The sequence below is a fragment of the Pogona vitticeps genome, chromosome 9 (genome assembly GCF_051106095.1).
Source record: "Pogona vitticeps strain Pit_001003342236 chromosome 9, PviZW2.1, whole genome shotgun sequence".
NCBI classification, from domain to species: Eukaryota; Metazoa; Chordata; class Lepidosauria; order Squamata; family Agamidae; genus Pogona; species Pogona vitticeps.
In genome coordinates, this window is record NC_135791.1 from 18,218,367 (window position 1) to 18,239,083 (window position 20,717).

General features: G+C 43.8%; 1 protein-coding gene across 1 annotated transcript; it reads right to left on the reverse strand.

Annotated features, from left to right (window-relative positions):
* Nucleotides 1-845: 845 nt before the first annotated feature.
* LOC144584248 (alpha-tectorin-like) lies at nt 846-18,226 on the reverse strand. Its single transcript, XM_078379971.1, has 9 exons — nt 18,196-18,226; nt 17,385-17,515; nt 16,376-16,657; nt 13,593-13,730; nt 6,238-6,397; nt 5,022-5,187; nt 4,056-4,185; nt 1,064-1,333; nt 846-875 (listed from the first exon to the last, which is right to left on the reverse strand). Exons 1-9 carry the CDS (start codon nt 18,224-18,226, stop codon nt 846-848), a joined length of 1,338 nt encoding a protein of 445 aa, XP_078236097.1.
* Nucleotides 18,227-20,717: the final 2,491 nt, after the last annotated feature.

A 20,717-nucleotide genomic window follows, 5' to 3' on the forward strand; every position in this document is an offset into this window, starting at 1 on the left:
GGATTCCCAGATGTTCTTGGACTTCAACTCCTACAAGCCTTCACAGCCTTCACCAGTAGCTGTGGTGGCAAGGGCTTCTGGGGGTTGCAACAGTCCAAGAACGTCTGAGGACCCAAGGTTGGGAACCACTGACCTGATTACAGTAACGATTGCCATCTTTGTACGGATATGTATACAGTGGTGCCTCGCTTAACAACATTAATTCGTTCCAGCGAAATCGCTGTAGAGCAAAAACGTCGTAAAGTGAAATTAAAAAACCCATTGAAATGCATTAAAACCCAGTTAGTGCATTCCAATGGGCTAAAAACTCACCATCCAGCGAAGATCCTCCATACAGCGGCCATTTTCGGTGCCTGTATAGCAAGGAATCCGTCCCTAAGCACAGCGGGGAGCCATTTTGAGCACACGGTGGCCATTTTGAAAACCCGACGATCAGCTGATTTGATCATCGTAATGCGAAGAATCGGTTCCCAAAGCAGGGAACCGATCTTCGCAAAGCAAATAAAATAAAATAAAATAAAATAAACATTTAAAACATCATTTTGCTATTACAACTGCGATCGCAAAAACATCGTCATGAAGCGGATTCGTCATAATGCAGGATAATCATTAAGCGGGGCACGACTGTACTATGCATGCATGCATTTTATGCTAATCCACATCCCTTTTCGGTATTATACATTTCCCTTCCTTGGCAAATGCCCTAGCATAAAACTGCGCTGAGGTTTCACAGATCATTGATTTTTCTTCTTTGTCTTTTTGACCCACCACAAAATGTGTCTGATCGCCATTGTCCAACGGTGATGTTGAATGCCTGACAACGTTCGGCATAAATTCGGAGCATTTCACACAGGACTGTCCGGTTTCCCCTGGACCTGCAAAGGTCATGTGTGCAGATTTCCATGAAATTTGAGATGGGCAAGGCCTGAGTACAATGTGCGAAGGGGCCTGGGGATTTCTTGAGAATGCCACAGTATTCGGAGCCAGAGTAGAAAGCCAGTTCGGCTGGAGGACAGGCGGACAGCTCTTGGATATCCCCACACTGTTCTTCTCTCTCCTTCACCTGCCAGCTCTTTGCAAACAGAGTAGCTGAGGCTAGGAAGGAGCCATTGGGTGCCATGAACTCATCATCAGAATTTGCATTCAGTGTTCCACAGAGGCCACAGGTGGCGTTGTGGTAGCTGGCTGGAATAGCAATTTCCACATATTGATTCCCACTAGAGGATACTTCTATGCCCAGATCAGTCACTATCTTCACAGAGAATCCACTTTGATGGACTCGGACCTTGCCACCAAGAAGGACCACCGGAAGGAGGGTCTTTATCCCATTGATCTAGTAGGCAATTTTGCAAAAGGAAGCAGAGTTAAAACATCATTTAAACATTATACTTCCGCTTCTCCATCATTACATTTAGATGTACCCTTTTCTTCCACACAGCCCAAGGCAGTGTACATGACTCTCCTCCTCACCATTGTCTTCACAACAACTCTGTGAGTTGTGCCTAGCTGAGAGACCATAGGTTGTGGTCAGAAGGCAATAAAGCAGTGGTCCCCAACCTTGGGCCTCCAGATGTTCTTGGACTTCAACTCCCAGAAATCCTGGCCAGCAGAGGGGGTGGTGAAGGCTTCTGGGAGCTGTAGTCCAAGAACATCTGGAGGCCCAAGGTTGGGGACCACTGCAATAAAGGATCATTTCTCATTGTGCTGGAAAGGGTTACCTGGAAGTGATTTCTACTAAAGCAACCTTTCTGTGCCTGCAGGAATCACCCCAGCCCGGCTCCAAATGAGACTAGGACTACCACTGGACCAAAAAGTTCTGGCTTGGACATGGAGCAGAGTCTGAGTGATTCACAATCTCCTGCATGTCATCTGATGACTGAAAAATAGCTTGTGCTGGACCATAAGAGGTCCAAGATGTGAGCTATTTCTCCATCTGATTGCACCCTTTGACTAGCCCAAACCCATACCAAGAGTTTCATGTATGAACGGCATCTGGACCCAGGTTTCCCACATTCTAGTCCAACACTAAAACCATCATACACTATATCTCACACTGGTTAGTTCGATTGGATTTAAGACGGTGTTGCTAATAATGGGAGTCTAAAAGCTTTGGCTAGACTGAGATTGACACTCTGATTTCCTCTCAGAATTACAGATCTTAATCGGTTCCTACATCTTTATCCTGTGTCCAGTTGCTAAGCAACCAGGACCATTGCTCAGTGCTATGGCAACTGATTTTCATTTCAGAGCCCAGCATCTCCATTTAAGAGAAGCAAATCATTCATGCAGTCTATGAATATGGTGATCTTGGAGTGGTGTGCATTAATCACAGATGACCAGACCTTGGATGTGATTAGTTAAAAGTAGCATCATTATATATAGCATGTCACTTTTGGGTACTGAATAATAGAACTGGCAGTTACCAAGTTATTTTTAGGTGTAATTCTGTGCAGTAGCTAGCAGTAGAGCACCTGCACCACACATTAGGTCTCAGATTCAAACCTGGCATCTCTAATTAAAAGACAAATAGGGGTTGGAACAACTTATTTGCAACATAGTAGGACCCACTTATCCTCAGGATCATTATCCCCTGATTCACTTATCCACCGTCTGAAAATATTTAAAATATTAAAAGAAAAATCCTAGAAATATATATTTCAAAAGGTGGAGTTACTGAACTAGAGGGAGCCAGAGACTATGTCATGTATAGTGTTTATTATTAAAATAGTGTTTGTTATAATCGGTGTCTTTCAGCATCCATGGGGGTGGCAGTAGGTCGAAACTGATCCCTGACGGATATGGAGATCCTGCTCTAATCTGTAACAAAGCTATTTATTGTGATTCAGCTGCAAACAGGTACAAGCCTGCTTGCAACCTATGTCTTGTTTTAATATGATCAATGCATTAAAGCAATCATGCATCTAGTCTTGGAAGGTTGTTGCTGTTTCAACTTATATACTGTCCCAAAGTGCTGAAGCACTCTCTGGGCAGTTGGCAACATATTTGTGCAAACAACACTTTGCCTCCCAGTGGGCTGGCTAGAAGGTGAGTCTCCCAGAGCCTGACAATCCTTCTAAGTGGCTTGGGACCAGTAATGGAACATCCAGGATGGTGCGTGAGGACCTGAGATACAAGCCGTCCATGGCGTTCCCCAGTGGGTACCTCTACAATGCTCCTCCTGCCAAGCTCCTCAACCCCATCTGAAGGTTAATGGGGTTGGGGCTGAGTCCAGGATTAGGGCTGCAGGTGTCTAAAGAAAGAAGCAGAAGAGGTCTGTAAAGGGGTGTCCCCAAAGCTTTTCCATCTAGGGAAGCCTTCTAAGGGGAGTAAGACCCAGATGCTAGCCCTACTGCAGTTTTAATAAGTGCAGATTGGTCGCCATTTTGAAACCACAGTAGGGATTGCCTTGTATAAAGGGACAGGTGTTGCTGCAAATTCCACCCAGTTTTCCCAGAGTGTGTAGTTCCAGCCATATTGGAAAGGGGGAATTAGAGCTTAGGGAGGGAAATACCCTGCGGGTTGTTGCCTATTGAAGTTGATGGCAAAGGCCTAGGTGGATAAATATATGGTAGATAGATAGAGAAAAGTTTTATTGGCATATGAATATGGTACAGTACATGACATGGTATAAAGCACCTCTCTAGGAGATTTAAGAGTATCACAAGTTTAGTTTTCATATCCTATATTATTGCATTATTTATCCAGAAGTGACAAACCTAATGACAAAATATATTCATGAGAATAGACAGACAGACAGACAGACAGACAGACAGACAGACAGACAGACAGACAGACAGACAGACAGACAGACAGACAGACAGACAGACAGAGATGGTTGTTGGCTCTAAACCTATTGAAATAATTGCGTTTAAAGTTCTTAGAGTTTGGGCTAAAATCCAGATGGGATTCAGTATTACGCAGACTTCAGAGGCACCAACCTCTACTGGATCATAAACAGGCAGGCAGACAATAGGAGGAAATGAAGACAGAAGAGTAGGGTAGGGAGTTTGAAGAGAAGAGTGTTTTGGATAAGATACAAAATTCACATCACTCACCATGACTGCTTCAGGGCTGTTTGGAATGACAACAATGTCTTGTCCGTAGACTGCCATGCGCAAGCGTCTTATGTGTGCTGCCGCTGAGGCCGTTCGAAGCATTTCTCCTTCCACTCGATAATATTCCAGACTATTTTTTCGCAAGGGGACACAGACCTGAGAAAGCACATAAGTGCAGTCGCCTTGAAAGTGGTACAGTTGGCCATCAAAGGTGAGGTAGTGCCATCCACCTACAACCTGGCAGGACGCCCTGTCAAGAAGGATCGACAAATCCATCAATTTTAATATCTTATTTTTGCAGGTCTTTCATTCATCCTGATCCTTCACACTGCGTTTCATGAAAATAAGCATGCCTTTTATGTGCAGGTCTCCTAATACATCATGCAGTTTTTGCCTGATAAACCCATTTCTGTAAGCATTTTTTTCCTGGCATAATATATTTTAGTGATATTTACATTAAAATGATTTAGATGATCTGAAGAGAAACCAGAGTATATAATTCATTAATTAATATATTTTCTGAGTACTTTTTTTAAAACATTAGCACTGTGCACAGAGTTCTGATTTGGAAGCTCATGCTGTGCTTTGAGGAGGATCCTAGTTTATCCAGAGTGATTTACGCACTCCAACTGGCAAGTTTTAGTAACATTCATGCTTCAGATTTTGTTCTAGAACTGCTCATGGGCAAAGCACATCTCCCTTTCTTTCCTCCCCAAATCATGACGTTGTTCCTCTTCACATAATCCCTCCTGGTGGTCGGTTCCACCCAGTTTTGCCTTTCTTCTTTGACTGGACCAATTGGGTTCAGGGTTTGGCCAAAGCTGAAGCATGGGACTCCTTAAAGTGTACATTTCTCCACAACAACATTTAGCAAAATGGGTTTTCTTTTAAGTGAAAAACTGAATGTTGGCTCAAATCTCAGTTGGCACTTCAGTGTGAACTGAACACATTTCGCCACATGCCTACCGATGGAAGGGCTTGCACTCATGATACCATGAAACCGACTGGCAGACCTCATCTGCAGAGCAGCTCCTGGCCTGGCACATCACCCTGGGACTGTTGGACATGCACTGGCATTTTTCCTCACAGGCCAATTCACTCCAGAAGATGGCATTGGATGGCAGGAAGTTTGCTAGAAACACAAATGGCAAGTTAGATAAGTAGAGTAAATCGCCCTAAAAACTTATGCCGGTTAAAATGCACAAGCATTTTATTTTATTTATTTATTTATTTATTTATTGGACTTATATACCGCCCCATAGCGCTACAAGCACTCTCAAGGTGGTTTACAATTTTTTTTAATTATACAGGCTACACATTGCCCCCCCCCCCCAGCAAGCTGGGTACTCATTTTACCGACCTTGGAAGGATGGAAGGCTGAGTCAACCTTGAGCCGGCTACCTGGGATTTGAACCCCAGGTCGTGAGCGCAGTTTTGGCTGCAGTACAGCATTTTAACCACTGCGCCACGAGGCTCTTTTTAAGTGTTCTAGTTTTAGCAGAACTTAGAAATAACTAGTAACACAGCATAAATTACTTGTAATTAATTCCTTTTAATAGTAACTAAGCTGTAAATCAGTTGTGATTGTAATAGAAGGAGGGGATATTGTTATTACATCATAGTTGGCTTTGGTTGTTTTTTAATTCCATCATTTGGCCTCACTGCCTAAGTGAATTTTTGTACCACAGGGCAATGGTTTGAAGCATGCTGGGATTTTAAAAAGTAATTTAAACCATCACCGTTCCAGTTCCTTTTGAATAACAAGAAAGCAATGACAGACTTGGATATAATGGGTTCAAATGCAGTTTGTGAGGGCTTACACCAGATAAAAACTGATAATATTTAAGATGCCACAAGACTCTTTTGTTATTGCTTTTACAAAATTGTTATAATTCCATGTCTCTGAGGAAGAGCATTGCAATCCATGGAAATTCATACTTTGTATTTTAGGAGTCACAAACCATTTACAGCCGTCATTAGGCAAAGCAGGGGGGGAAGAATTGTAATGATGAGATGATGGATATGACAAAATGGGAAACAGCTACTGTCTTCATGCCCAAGTTAGGAGCTCCCTCAAGGATCTAGCTGTTCCTAAGTAGAAGCAATGTGTTGGGCAAAATCAGCTTTTAAGTAGGCCCTTCCCGGCTCTTCCTATGGATTCAGCCAACAGGAGTCAAGATACCTTTGTATACACAGCCATTAGGGACGGCAAACACATCCACCTCAAAAACCCAGCGCCCAGGATCCATGATGTTGCTCATCGAACTGATGTTAATGATGCTTGGGGTCCAAGATCCAGGGATATTGAAGTAATTGTCAGCATCTCCACTGTTAAAGCCAGCCTGAGGTGACGGGCAGTGGGCAGAGAGAGAGAGAGAGAGAAAAGAACATAATGATCTAAGTGTGAGTGATTCATTTGCGTGTCCTGAGAATACATCATTTCTTAGCTAATAGTTCCCTTCCTCATTTTATGTACAATGAACTATTCTGAACTGGCATAAACAAGCAGTCTCATAACTAAAGAATTCAAAGTCCCTTAGACTTCTTCATAGCCAGCCCTGCCACTTGGCAGAGTAAGACAACTACCTCAGAAGAACAGATGCTAGGGAACATCAGCTTCCAGCATCTTCTTTTTCTAGAGAACAGAGCTATGCGTGCCACTGGGGGGGTCTGTTTCTCTTTGCCCTTCAGCAAAGTGAGAACACCATTTAATACTAAGTATTTAGGCTAGCCCATAAGTTAATAATCAATTCCTGCCAATGATCTTTACAACACAGCTGTTGATATTGTGCTTATCAATTCCTTCTGTCTCTTCAGAATGACAGCTATTTAGTGCCAAAGCAGACATTATCGATGGCCGTAACTGAGTCTAAAAGGCATTAATGTTGGAGAGACAGGATTAAGGGCTGATCCTACCACTTGGGAGACCTGAAGACCAATTAGCAAACAAAGCAAACTAATTTGAAAACTCAAGAAGATAAGAGAAAGCCAGCAAGCTGAGACATACACACAATTACCCCTGAAGGGTTTTCCTTTTCTGTTGGGGGTTATCTTTAATGTCTGTTTTTATTTTTGTAGTTGCAAGACTTTAAGATTTTCATATAGGTGGGAGAACATTGTGGTTAATTTATCTTCTTGTTTCTGTCACCATAGCCCAAGTAACATTGACAACACATTCCTGCATATAAACTAAAATTTTGCCTTTAGCCATGTGACAAACCCAGACCTACTGGGATCTGCCACACTTAACTAAGCTGCCACCAACCATTCCCTGTAAGAAGTCACACAGACCAGGGATGGATTTTTAAACAAATAAAGAATAAGGTTTATTTAAAACAACACACAGGGAAAATAAATTGATCAGGTGAATAAGATAAAGTAACGTGGCTTATTCTCATTCATACATACACACAGTTTGGTTCACACAGAACCCTTAACTTGAAGCACAGACCCTGAACCTATCAGTTCTGGCTAACCAACAGACACCTGAACCTATCAGGTTGGTACTCTGACACACAGTAGTACCCTGTCTGACACACAGACTCCCACACCAGCTTCTTCTTCCCAGCTGCTGCTTCTTCACATCCCAGCGTCTCCCTTTCACCACCCAGGCTTCACATATATATACAGTACAGCCCCTCCTCCTGATGTCCCGCCTTCCACTCTCCATAGGATGGAACTTTCCCTCCAAACCCATGACAGACAGGTAACATCAGTGCTGTATGTAACACCTCCCCTCTTTATAAGTTGTTTTGTAGGGGGAAAGCTAAGGTGCTTTTTCCCAAAAAAACAACCTGGATAAAACACACAACAACAGTTATACATACCATATCATACTTACTTATACTTACATTCTAAGTTAACCATAGCAATTAGGCATTTAAACATTTACCATATACATTACATCAATTTACCTTTATTCATACAAACCAAGTTCAAAAAACAGGTACATTTAACCTTTTGTTCACCAAAATATATACATAGTCCATGTTCTTTCGCCGTCTTCATTCTTCAGGTCTTCTTGACAAGGCGTCAGCAACACAGTTCACTGACCCTCTGACCACCTTCACTTCAAAGTCATAGTCTTGCAAGTTTAAAGCCCACCTCATAAGTTTACTATTGTGGGATTTCATTGTCTTTAACCATTGCAGTGGTGAATGGTCAGTGCACAGAACAAAATGTCTTCCCCAGATGTAAGGCTTGGCCTTCTGGATCGCGTAGACTATGGCCAAACACTCCTTCTCCACGGTGGCCAAATGTCTCTCACCTTTTTGAAGTTTCCTACTCAGGTAGGACACTGGATGCTGGTCACCATTCTCATCCTCCTGGCACAGAACTGCTCCTACTCCGCTGTTAGACGCATCGGTGTAGATGATGAACTCCCGGTCGAAGTCTGGAGCCCGCAGGACTGGATAGTTGATGAGCGCCTGCTTCAACCTCTGGAACGCCTCCTCACAGTCGCTGGTCCACGGGATGCGGTCATCAGCCTTCTTCCTCGTCAGATCAGTCAGCGGAGCCGCAATCTCGCTAAACCTCGGGATGAACTTTCTGTAGTAGCCCACCAACCCAAGAAATGATTTGACCTTTTTCTTGGTGTTGGGTCTAGGCCAATCACGAACAGCTTCTATTTTGGCCTTCAGGGGTTTTATCACTCCTCCCCCTACCATGTGACCCAAGTATTTTATTTCTGGGCTACCCAGCTGACACTTGCTGGCCTTTACTGTTAGCCCTGCTGCACTTAACCTCTGCAGCACTAACTCCAGGTGTATCAGGTGATCTTCCCAGGTATTACTGAAGATCCCTATGTCGTCAATGTAGGCCACTGTAAAGTCACTGAGCCCTGCCAAGGTCTGGTCCATCAGCCTTTGGAATGTGGCTGGTGCATTTCTGAGACCAAAGCTCAGGACTCGAAACTCATAGAGACCAAAAGGGCTGCAAAAGGCAGTCTTTTCTTGATCCCTGGGATCAATTCTTAATTGCCAATATCCCTTTACCAGGTCCAATGATGAGATGAACCGACAACCCCCTATGGTTTCAATCAGGTTGTCTAGCCTGGGCATTGGGTAGGCATCAGGAGTGGTTACACGGTTTAATTTCCTGTAATCGACACAAAACCTAATGCTCCCATCAGGCTTGTCCACAAGGACTATCGGAGAGGACCAAGGACTAGAAGAGGGGACGATTATGTTCTCCCTAAGCATCTCGTCCAGCTCCTTCCGCACCTTGTCCCTATAGGGTCCCGTTACTCGGTATGGGGATACGGCCTGCGGGGGTGCATCCCCTGTGTGGATCCGATGCATCACTCCCTTCACTATCCCCGGCTTGTTGGAAAACACCTGTTGATATTTACTAAGCAGCATTTTTAGTTCTTGCTGCTGGTCTTGGGTGAGTGCAGGACTGATCTTTACCTCCTCTGGGTTATATTTTACTTCCCCTCTACCCTCCCAGAAGGGTAATTCAGCTTCCTCACTCTCAGCTGCTTTTATCGCGAATAAAACCCTCTGTTCCCCTCTGTAGTAGGGTTTTAGGGCATTCACATGAACCACCCTCCTTGCTTGGTTCTCCTCCTGCTCTATTAGGTAGTTCAGGTCTGACATCTTGGAAATGACCCTATATGGTCCTGCCCATTTGAGCTGCAGTTTGTTCTCTCTGCAGGGCCTAAGCCAAAGCACTTCCTCCCCTGGGTCAAAGTGCCTCTCTCTAGCTTTGTGGTCATACCATGTTTTCTGTCTGACCTTCTGAGCTTGCAGGTTTTCTGCTGCCAGCTCTAGATTTCTCTTTAGGTCATTCATCAAGGTGTCTATGTATGTCACAACGTCTTGTGGGTCATCCTGGGTGATCTGCTCCCAATTTTGTTTGATCAAATCAAGGGGCCCTTTCACCCTTCTCCCAAATAAAAGTTCAAATGGACTGAACCCGGTACTGGCTTGTGGCACTGATCGATACGCAAACAAAAGGGATTGCAGCTTCTGGTCCCAATTGTTTGGATTCTCTGCCAAGTAAGCCCTAATCATGCGCATTAAAGTCCCATTGAACTTCTCAGTTAACCCATTACTTTCAGGATGATAGGCAGTGGTTTCCTTGTGCTTAATTCCACAGATTTGCCATAAGCGTTTCATGAGCTTTGATGTGAACGATGCGCCCAAATCTGTGATTATTTCTGAGGCAAATCCCATCCTGGACATATACCCCACCAAAGCATCTGCCACTGTGTTAGTTTCAATGTTAGTCAAGGGTATGGCTTCAGGGTACCTCGTGGCATGGTCCACAATTGTGAGAATGAACCTGTTCCCCCTCTTTGTGGCCTTGGGCAAAGGTCCCACAATATCCACCCCTATGCATTTGAACGGAGTGTCAATCACAGGCAAAGGGCACAACTTTGCTTTGGTCCTGTCGCGGTTATTCCCCTGCCTTTGACACACATCACATTGTTTACAGAACTCCCTGATCTGCTTCCCTATGTCAGGCCAGTAAAAATTCTGTGTGATTCTCTGCTGTGTTTTGTTCACCCCTAAGTGTGCAGCAAACATGTCAGAGTGCCCCCTTTGTAAGATCATGGGGCGATACTTTTCAGGTACCACTAGCTGACTTCTGATCCCATCTCCCCCTTTTGAGATATTCCTCAGGGTCTCTCTATATAAAACCCCCTTTTTCTCCAGAAATCTCACTGGGGTTTCAGGTGTTAGCTGGGCGTCAGTCACCTGTTCAAAACACTTTTGGAGAGTGGCGTCTGCCTTTTGCTCTTGTCCAAATCTGCTGTCTGTGGTCAAGGTTTCCACCACAGCTTCTGAACTCCCCCCACCTGCTTCCGTCTCTGGCTCATCATTACCCCCCTGAACTGTCCCCGTGGTGGCTTGTGAGCGTGTAATCACTAGCACCCGTTTCACATGTTCAGCCAGGTCATTTCCCACGAGCACGGCTGCTGGCAGAGTCGATGAAATCGCTAGCCGCCAAACTCCCCTCCAGCCTTGAAAGTTGACAGGTACCTCCGCGACTGGTAGTGAGATTATCTGCCCCTCAATCCCTGCCACCTTTATGCTCTCATTTGGGATTACATATTCCCTCGGAATAATATCTGGATGGCACAGGGTCACCTGGGAACAAGTGTCCCGCAGCCCCCGATACTGACGGTCAAGTATTCCTACGTCCACCCCTGCTGTCTCAAACAACTGAGAATCTGTTCTCACCAACAGGCAGCGCCTGACTTCTACAAGAGGACCATTTTCCTCAGCCTGATCAGCAGATGTAGCTGTTCCAGACTGAGTAGCCATGGCAACAGGCTCCCTCAGTGACAATGAGCCTTGCTCTTTCTGGACACAGAACACAGCTTTTGGCTTGGTTCCACTCGACTCCTGAGGCACCATTCCTTTTAGCTGCTTTAATTTCTCACACTCTGAGATTAGCTGGCCTTTTCCCTGACAGAAATAACATTTTCTGGTGTATTTTGATTCTCTCTCATCTTGTTTTGGTTTTCCCTCCAAAATCTGAGGTCTTAGTTTCATGTCTGAGGGCTTCCCTTCACCATGGGCCCCTCCCCCTTGCTGGCTTTTCCCTGGTCCCTGAGAGTACTTGCTGTAGGTTTCTTTGGGTTTACCTACAGATTTCCCCTCACCCAAGGGCTTTCTTATTTGCGAAATAAAATCTGCGATCTCGGCTGCTTCTACCACAGATTTTGGTTTCCTTTCCCTCACCTGGAACTTCAGTTCCCCATGGAGAACTGAATAGAACTGTTCCAGCGCTATCAAATCTTTAAGCTGTTGAAAGGTCTCTGTCCCCTCCTGCGATAGCCATTTCTCAAGCAGCCTCACCAATTGGGCCCCCACTTGGGTAAAAGTCTGCTCTGGCTTTTTGGTGATTGACCTAAATCTTTGTCTCAACTGTTCCGCATTTATCCCATGTCTTGCAAACACCAGTTTTTTAAACTCTGCAAAATCTTTCATCAGTTCCTCAGGCATCTCGGCATAGACCTCAGCCAGGCTACCACTGATTAAAGATCGCATGATGGTCATCTTCTCAGTTTCCCTCACTGAGAAGTCCACAAACGCCCTTTCCACTAAGGAAAAGAACACCTCAGGACAATCTCCCTTGTGGTACACAGGGAATTTCTTCAGGTCAGCTTTAGACAATTGGCCTCCCTCAGAATCCCTATTGTTATTATTGTTCTGGTTCATCAGTTCCAGTTTTCTTAATTCAAACGCCATTTTCTCTCTCTCCAATCTTTCTTCTCTTTCCATTCTCTCAATCTCAAATTGCCTTTGCCTTTCCCTTTCCTGCATTTTTTCTCTCTCTAATCTTTCCTCTCTTTCCCTTTCCTCCATTTCAAATTGCCTCATCCTCAGTTCATGCTGTTGGGCTATGAGCAATTTTCTGAGTTCTGGGTTCTGCTCTCCCGTGCTGTCACCTTGCACTGAGCCAAATTCATCCTCAGAACCTTGGTCTACCTGGGGGTCTTTCACTTCACCCATTTCTGCCATCTGGCTTCGAGTCAAGGGCATAATCCCCCCTCAGAACAGGCTGCTTTAAAAAGTCAAGCCTCAAAATAAAACGACCACCTTTTTTTTTTTTTTTCCTCAGAACCAGCTTGCTATAGATTACTGCTGTTCTTCAGCACTAATCTTGCAACAGTTGCGAGCCAGAGTCTACCCCCCTCTGCTAGGCCTCTCAGCAGGCAGGCTAAATCACTGCTACTTTACACAGTTTTGCCTCAGCTTTTTTCCCGCCAAAACAAGTTGCCTCAGAGCACCCTAATCTAGTCTTCCCACTTGGCACGTTCTTCTACTAGCGCACCTCCCCATGAGGTACACCTAGAAGATTACCTACGCGCCTCAGATTGTCCCTGACTAGACCCCCCTTGCTCTGGGCACACTTGCCAAGGCTTTGCTGGACCACTGGACAACTGGACCAGTCGTATCCCACACGCTGGACACCAATCAATGTGACAAACCCAGACCTACTGGGATCTGCCACACTTAACTAAGCTGCCACCAACCATTCCCTGTAAGAAGTCACACAGACCAGGGATGGATTTTTAAACAAATAAAGAATAAGGTTTATTTAAAACAACACACAGGGAAAATAAATTGATCAGGTGAATAAGATAAAGTAACGTGGCTTATTCTCATTCATACATACACACAGTTTGGTTCACACAGAACCCTTAACTTGAAGCACAGACCCTGAACCTATCAGTTCTGGCTAACCAACAGACACCTGAACCTATCAGGTTGGTACTCTGACACACAGTAGTACCCTGTCTGACACACAGACTCCCACACCAGCTTCTTCTTCCCAGCTGCTGCTTCTTCACATCCCAGCGTCTCCCTTTCACCACCCAGGCTTCACATATATATACAGTACAGCCCCTCCTCCTGATGTCCCGCCTTCCACTCTCCATAGGATGGAACTTTCCCTCCAAACCCATGACAGACAGGTAACATCAGTGCTGTATGTAACAAGCCATAGCACAAGACAGTACCCAATCAGTTACATATGGAATGAATAGAACAATATATATTTTCATCTTGAAGCAAGAACTACCTGGGCAGGTGTGCCTTCCAAGCCAGTAAGAGCATCTCCGCCACTTGCTTGTCCTGATATCCATTGGATGTCCTGATAGTTCATCACAACAAAAGACAGTTCACCATCAGAGGCTAAAACCACCTGGAATGTGTTTACCTATTCAAAACAGGAAAAACATACACAATAAATAGGTACTTCCAGCATTCACTTCCCTATGACAGGTACATAATGACTGGTCAGAGTTCTTATTTTGCATGTCTTTTCCTCAGGGCCAAATCTACCATGAGGTGGAGTGGGACATCTGTTCTGGTGGCATACAAAAGGAAGCAAAAACACTAAGGTCTCAGGACACTGTGTTCCCACACTCCTTCACCTATCTAGCTTACTACCCTCAGATGAGGTAGAGCAGTGTTTCCCAAGTTCAGATAACCTAGATGTTCTTGGACTGCAACTTCCAGGAACCCCAGCTAGTACAGTTGGTGGTGAAGGCTTCTGGGAATTGCAGTCCAAGAACACATGCGTTACCCAAGGCTGGGAACCACTGAGGTAGAGCATGCTATCTTGTCATCTGCCAATCCAGTGGGTATCTGTGCACCCCATTAGGGGAGGGAAGTGGACTCTCTTTTTTCCCTTTCCTCAAGTAGCATGATCACTCAGGACAGCCTGGTCTCCTTCTGTGGCCACTTGCGCAGCTACAAGATAATTTTCCTCTGGTCAACTGGCAGCATCTGAGGTGAGGCTGAGAAAGATTCCTGATGAACAGACACTAGGGAGCTGCTGTCAGCCATTATCAGTAGCATTGAACTAGACAGAAGGATCAATGGGCTGCCTTGGTATAAAACAGCTTCCTATGTCTAAAGCACTTGGGGGAGTTTCCCCATGCTGCCTTACAGTAGCGCCATCAGAGCTTCCAAAATAATAATAATAATAATAATGCCACAAACCTGCCATTTACTGTTGTTGCTGTTGTTGTTTTATACAAGACACTGACTAGTATTATATAACAAATACAAGTTTTACCCAAAAACCTAAGCATCAGTTATATTCAATGTAGTATGGATGCTGTTCCTCATATTGCCTCTTTTTTTGAAGCTCTAATGGTGTTATTTCAGAGATTTTGCAGCTGCTTATAATATTTTATATAGTTCTGCTGCATTGGTCTCAATCCCCCGATGCCTATGGGGAGCACTGAAATGTGTTGGCAGGTCTCTGTCTTTTGTTGGGTTTTTTTGTGTTTATCATCAACTCTGGCATCCCCTGGAATTGCAATGTCAATGATCCAGACATTTCCAGGATCTGCCTGTCAATGTGGCCATGAGCCACCCTGCCTGAGTGCATCTAGGATCTGTAGTCAAGAAAGGAGAAGGGAAAAAAAAAGATTGTGAGAGCACTGCCTGAATTTAAGCAGCGGGAGGGAAGTTAGTCTCTTTGATTTCGATTATTTTTATTTTCAATTAGAATACAGTGAACTGGAGCAGAAAGAAATGAGCTCTCTCCTGGCATCTCCTTTCAATTTTTTTGGCAACTGGAACTATTTGCACTGCTTTGTAATCTGGTCACGGTGTCCTGAGAGCTTTCAATTCTTCAGGAGGGATTTTAAGATTTATTGCATCATTTATGGCACATTTAATGCAGGCCAGGTTGCAGAGAAGCCCAAAAAATCTATGTTGTAGCAGTCTCTTTATGCACAGAAAGCAGAGGACATTGAACAGAACTCCCTTTACAATAGGAGTAAATTGTCTTTAATATATGCCTATCCTCTTTGGGGGCTTTTTACAAGCTACAGTCTGCAAACCTGTTGGTCTGGCCCCAAGTATTTAGCTCTCAGAGTCAGAGCGAAAAATAATGTGTTTCCCTCTCCCACAGCCCATTCTTTTGGCATTAAAGGCAGAAATCCCACCATTGCATGCCCCAGTCATTAAATAATTTATCTCCCTTACATGAAACCCCAGATCTGGTGTTTCAGGGGGCTGTTACATGCTGCCTAATAGCAGGGCTGGCTGTTCTGAATGTTTTGAGGTAGAACACCTGAGACCCACCTCACAGAGTTTAGAATTATAGATTGAAGTCTATTTATTTTTTCAATTTTTAGTTTGCTGTTCTTTGTTTTAGAGCAGTGGTTCCTGACCTTATATCCCCAGGCTACAACTCCCAGAAATCCTGGCCAGCACAGCTAGAGGTGAAGGCTTCTGGGAGTTTTAGTCCAAGAACACCTGTGGACCTAAGATTTGGAACTACTGTTCTAGATCAGAGATGGACAAGTTTAGTCCCTCCTCTGTATATCGTTGGACAAGATTTCCCATCAGCCCCAGTCAACATAATGATTGGTAGCCACAGTTTCTATTAATTTTTAAATCACACATCCTTAATTGTGGTCAAGCAGGTTGCTATTACAAGTGGTGCCTCGCTTAACGATGATAATCCGTTCCAGGAAAATCACCATTAAGCAAAAACATCGTAAAGCGAAATTTAAAACCCCATTGAAACGCATTGAAAACCATTCAATGCATTCCAATGGGGTAAAAACTCACCGTCCAGCAAAGATCCTCCATACGGCAGCCATTTTCGCTGCCTGTATAGCGAGGAATCTGTCCCTAAGCACATCAGGGAGCCATTTTAAGCACCCGGCGGCCATTTTGAAAACCCGATGATCAGCTGTTTTTGATCGTCGTAAAGCAGATTTGTCGTAATGCGGGGCAGTCGTTAAGCGAGGCACCACTGTATTGGAACAGCCAGTGTTGCCATTATCTGGAGTTCTGCAAGAGCTGGAGATAGATCACAACCAATCCAAAGAATCTTACCTTGGAAGACAGGGATCCATAGAAAGCTACTTGATCCCAAGTGGCCACAAAAGCCCAAGTGGCAGTGAACTTTTCCTTGGGGAAGTAAGTATTGATGTCAGCCGTGACTCTCCGTAACAGCCCTTCATCCTGGCTCTGCCTGTAGTACACCTCACCTTTGATGCGGTTATCAACGTCAGCCCAAAACGGAGCCACGAAAGCCCGGCCGTCAGTCACGGGAAAGGGGTCTGGAGTAAACTGGCTGACTGGCTTGTCAAATGACACCACCCCATTATTGTTTACCTACAAAAGGAAAGGGACGTCTCCCTGTCATTTTTAACCTATTGACCATAAAACAGACAATAAATTGCACTTTTTCAGTGGTTCCCAACCTTGGGTCCCCAGATGTTCTTGGACTACAATTCCCAGAAATCCTGGGCAGCACAGCTAGTGATGAAGGCTTCTGGGAGTTTTAGTCCAAGAACATCTGGGGACCCAAGGTTAAAAAACCACTGCACTATTTCAAACAGCAGTCACAAGAGGGCAGGGGAGAAACTCCTATGACAAACGTATGTACGAATCCCATAATGTTCAAAGTTCCATTCACTGTAATCCATTCTTTTCCCCTTCTTTTTGGATTTTCCTTCTGCTTTTAGATATCTCTGTAGAGTTCTTTGTTAAAAATAGGTGATGCTACATTGTGGGTGCAACACCATTTGTCTGGCTAATAGTAATAGTTATATGTCACCACGTAAATTCTAGCATTATTCCAGCCCTCCTGAGGTTTTCCAGGGTTGGTTTTCAGTCCATCCTTCTAGTGGTACTCTGGGACAACCAAGCATCTTACTCAAGGTTCACAGGTGGCAGGCCACGTAACTTTATCAGCCACATAGGCTCCACATGATCTTGGTTGGCCTATCTCCAGGGATGCCCTGGGGGACCCCCTGTCCTTCAGCCTGCTGATCCCACGCCAGAGCTGTTTGGGTCACAGACAAGGATAGGTCAAGGGAGACACCAGGAAGAAACTTACGTAAAGGGACTGATATCTCTTGCCATAAAAGTAGAAGTGTTCAGAGATTGGGATTTGAGGAGAGGCCCCATCGTCTGCCTTTGGAGTGCTTCTGTCTTTGTAGTTAGGTCCATACGGGTAGAGCAGTGCGTCTAGACAGGCACAGAGAAGATCTCAGGGTGAGAGCACGTATTATTATTATTATTATTATTATTATTATTATTATTATTATTATTATTATTATTATTATTATTATTATTATTATTATCATCGTCATCATCATCGTCATCGTCATCGTCATCGTCATCGTCATCGTCATCGTCATCGTCATTATTGTCATTATTGTTATTATTGTTATTATTGTTATTTATTGTATTTATACCCCGCCTATCTAGTCATTTCGACCACTCTAGGCGGCTTACAACATAAAACATAACAAGTTCAAGAAAAATTTATAACAATTAATTAATTAAATGATTTTGCAATGGGAAAAAATACAAAATAAATCAAATAAAGAGAAAAAAAAGGAAAGAGGAGAGGAATTAACTGGAAGGGAAGGCCTGCCTATACATCCACGTTTTTAGTTGGTTCTTAAAAGTACCCAGCGAGGGTGCAGCGCAAATCTCCGGAGGTAGGTTGTGATCATCTGTCGCAGCTTCACAATATCGAAAAATGGAAACGGCAGATTGTTTTTATGTTTCATCAGAGGCATACATTTTTGAGCAGTTTTTGGAAAGCACACAGATGGATGGACAGTGCAATGGCACAGCTTATGAATGAACGCACGCTGAGCTTGCATAGCCCAGAAACAAATCGATCCTTTCTTCCGTACTCTTTATCACTCCAATCTGCAGGCGAGGCATGCTATTTTTAAAATGTCTTGCCATACGCAGGAAATAACCAGGATATGAGAGGTGTCTATCCCTTGCTGAGCTAGATTTCTACTTCCAGGCCTTTGTTTGCTGCAGCACAATAAACCATTCAAAAAGAGTGACTCCCCGTCTACAAGCTGATATGGTCCATTCGGCCACTTGCAATTCTGCTGCTTCATATTAGGGTTGCCAAGTGCCAAGAAAAAAAAATGGAAATATAACCTACCTTTCTTCTGTCTCTCTGAGAGCACTTTGGTCTGCAGAAATGGAGGGAGTAACTACTCAACCAATTCTTTCTGCAGATCAAAGTGCACTTCAAAGATTTGGTGCAAAGACTGGCAACCTGCATCAGTAGTTCATAGCCCCAGGTCTCCAAATGTTCTTGGACTAAAACACCTTCATTACCAGCTGTACTGTTCAAGGTTTCTGGGAGATGTAGTCCAAGAATGTCTGGACTACATCTTCCTAGATTGGGAATCACTGACCTATATCATTCCTGCCTCACAGATAAACTAGATCATGCGGTTGCCTGAATGGTAGTACCCTGTTTCCCCGAAAATAAGACTTAACCTGAAAATAAGCCCTGGTATGATTTTTCAGGATGCACATAATATAAGCCCTGTCCCCCAAATAAGCCCCAGTTAATTGAAAGTCCACCTTCCACCCTTGTGCAGCAACCAGAAGAAGATGGTATGACTATATTTGAATAAATGTAGAGTGTTGTACATGGGGAAAAAAGCATCCGCTGAAAATAAGTCCTAGTGCATTTTTTGGAGCAAAAATATAAGACCCTGTCTTATTTTCGGGGAAACACAGTACCAAAAAACCAATCAGAGCTCGGAAAAGTTACTTTCTGAACTACAGTTTTCAGAATCCTCCAACCTCCATGGCCAACAGTGTTGTAACTTTTCTAAACTCTGGGACAAGCTATACATGTCACAAGAGTTCTGAAATTAGAATAGTCAAAGTCTTCTTATTGCAGATATTGAAGCAGAAATGGGGTGGAAACTGTGGATTGGGGTGAAAGGGAAGTGGTGATTTAACCTGTCCTTATCCAGATCTATTTATATTCCATGCAAGTTCTCTAGTGATTAGGAGCTTCAGGAGTAATTCTGATCAGGAACTTGACATGGCAGCAAAAGTTAATACGTCCTCTCTCATTACAAACCTGATCTAAATTTCTCCTTCCAAGTGCATGTCTACTTTCTATAAAATAAAGATGTCAGGAGGATTTCTAATCATGGGACTCCTATACATTATATAATTGACATCAAAGAAACCCCTAAGGCTGATAGTCAAAGTAGATATTAAAATGAATTTATCTCTCTCTCTCTGCAGCTAGGTCAGCGACAAGCCCCCGGGTGCCCCCAGAAGAAGGGAATGGCAAAGCACTTCTAAATACTCTATAAAAATGCTGGATGGAACTGTTATCAGTTGGAATGGACTTCATGTCACTTAATTATTATTTATATTTCTGCATAACAGTGCATTTCTTCTCCTACAGTGGGACTGCTTTTGCATATGTGCTTCAGCACTCGGAGTGTGTTTACCTTCTAGTAGCCAATCACAAAGCAAAGCACGCTAAACACAAGAGATGCTGTTGAGGAAAATCACGAGTCTATATTATTTACCACTTGACGGAGCCCCTTTTCACAAATGTGCCAAGCATATTATCTAGTTGGAGCCTGAGCTGAGATATCTTTGTAGAAGCTATACCGTGCTTGCATTCAACATACCTGTATCCTCCACTTCTTCCAAGGAGAATACCTGCAATGCTAATGTCAAAAGAAAGTTATTTTTTTAAAAAAAGTAACAAGGATTCAGGCTTCTTCAGACATTTCCAAGGATTCTGCAAGGTTATCTGCTTACAGCTTCTAAGGCTTGCTTTCAACAGTTTAACCCCATTGAATTTATACAATGTACTGAAGAGCAATATTCAGGCCAATAGGGAAAATTTAAATGCCACTCCTTAGTGATTATGTATTTGGCTGCGGAACCAAAGGTTTGGGAGTTTGATTCCCCCTTGTGTCTCCAAGGAGAAGAGCGAACTCATGTGGTCTTGGGCAAGCTGAACATTCCCAAGATGGCCTCTAAAGAAGGGAATGGAAAACCACATCTGTACCTGGAAAACCCTGGAAAGGGTCAACTTAAGTCATAATTGATGTGACAACACACAATTATTACTATTAGACTCCTACCAGGCAGCCTAATGCCACTTGACATGGCTGGCTGCTGCTGGAATGGACCATTTTGCCACTGGCATTAAAACTTCAGCAGTTGTAATGACTAGGATTCATGCAAAAAATAAATACGTTTGCAGAAAAGTCAAGCAAATGTTTGGGGGGAAAATAACAGTCAATATATGTGAGTAATAAATATATAAATCTATATAGAACTTAACAACAATTCAACATCAACTGAACTGTTAATAATATGCCCTCTTCAACATAAACTCAGCTGAATGAGATTTTTGGGCTCGCTG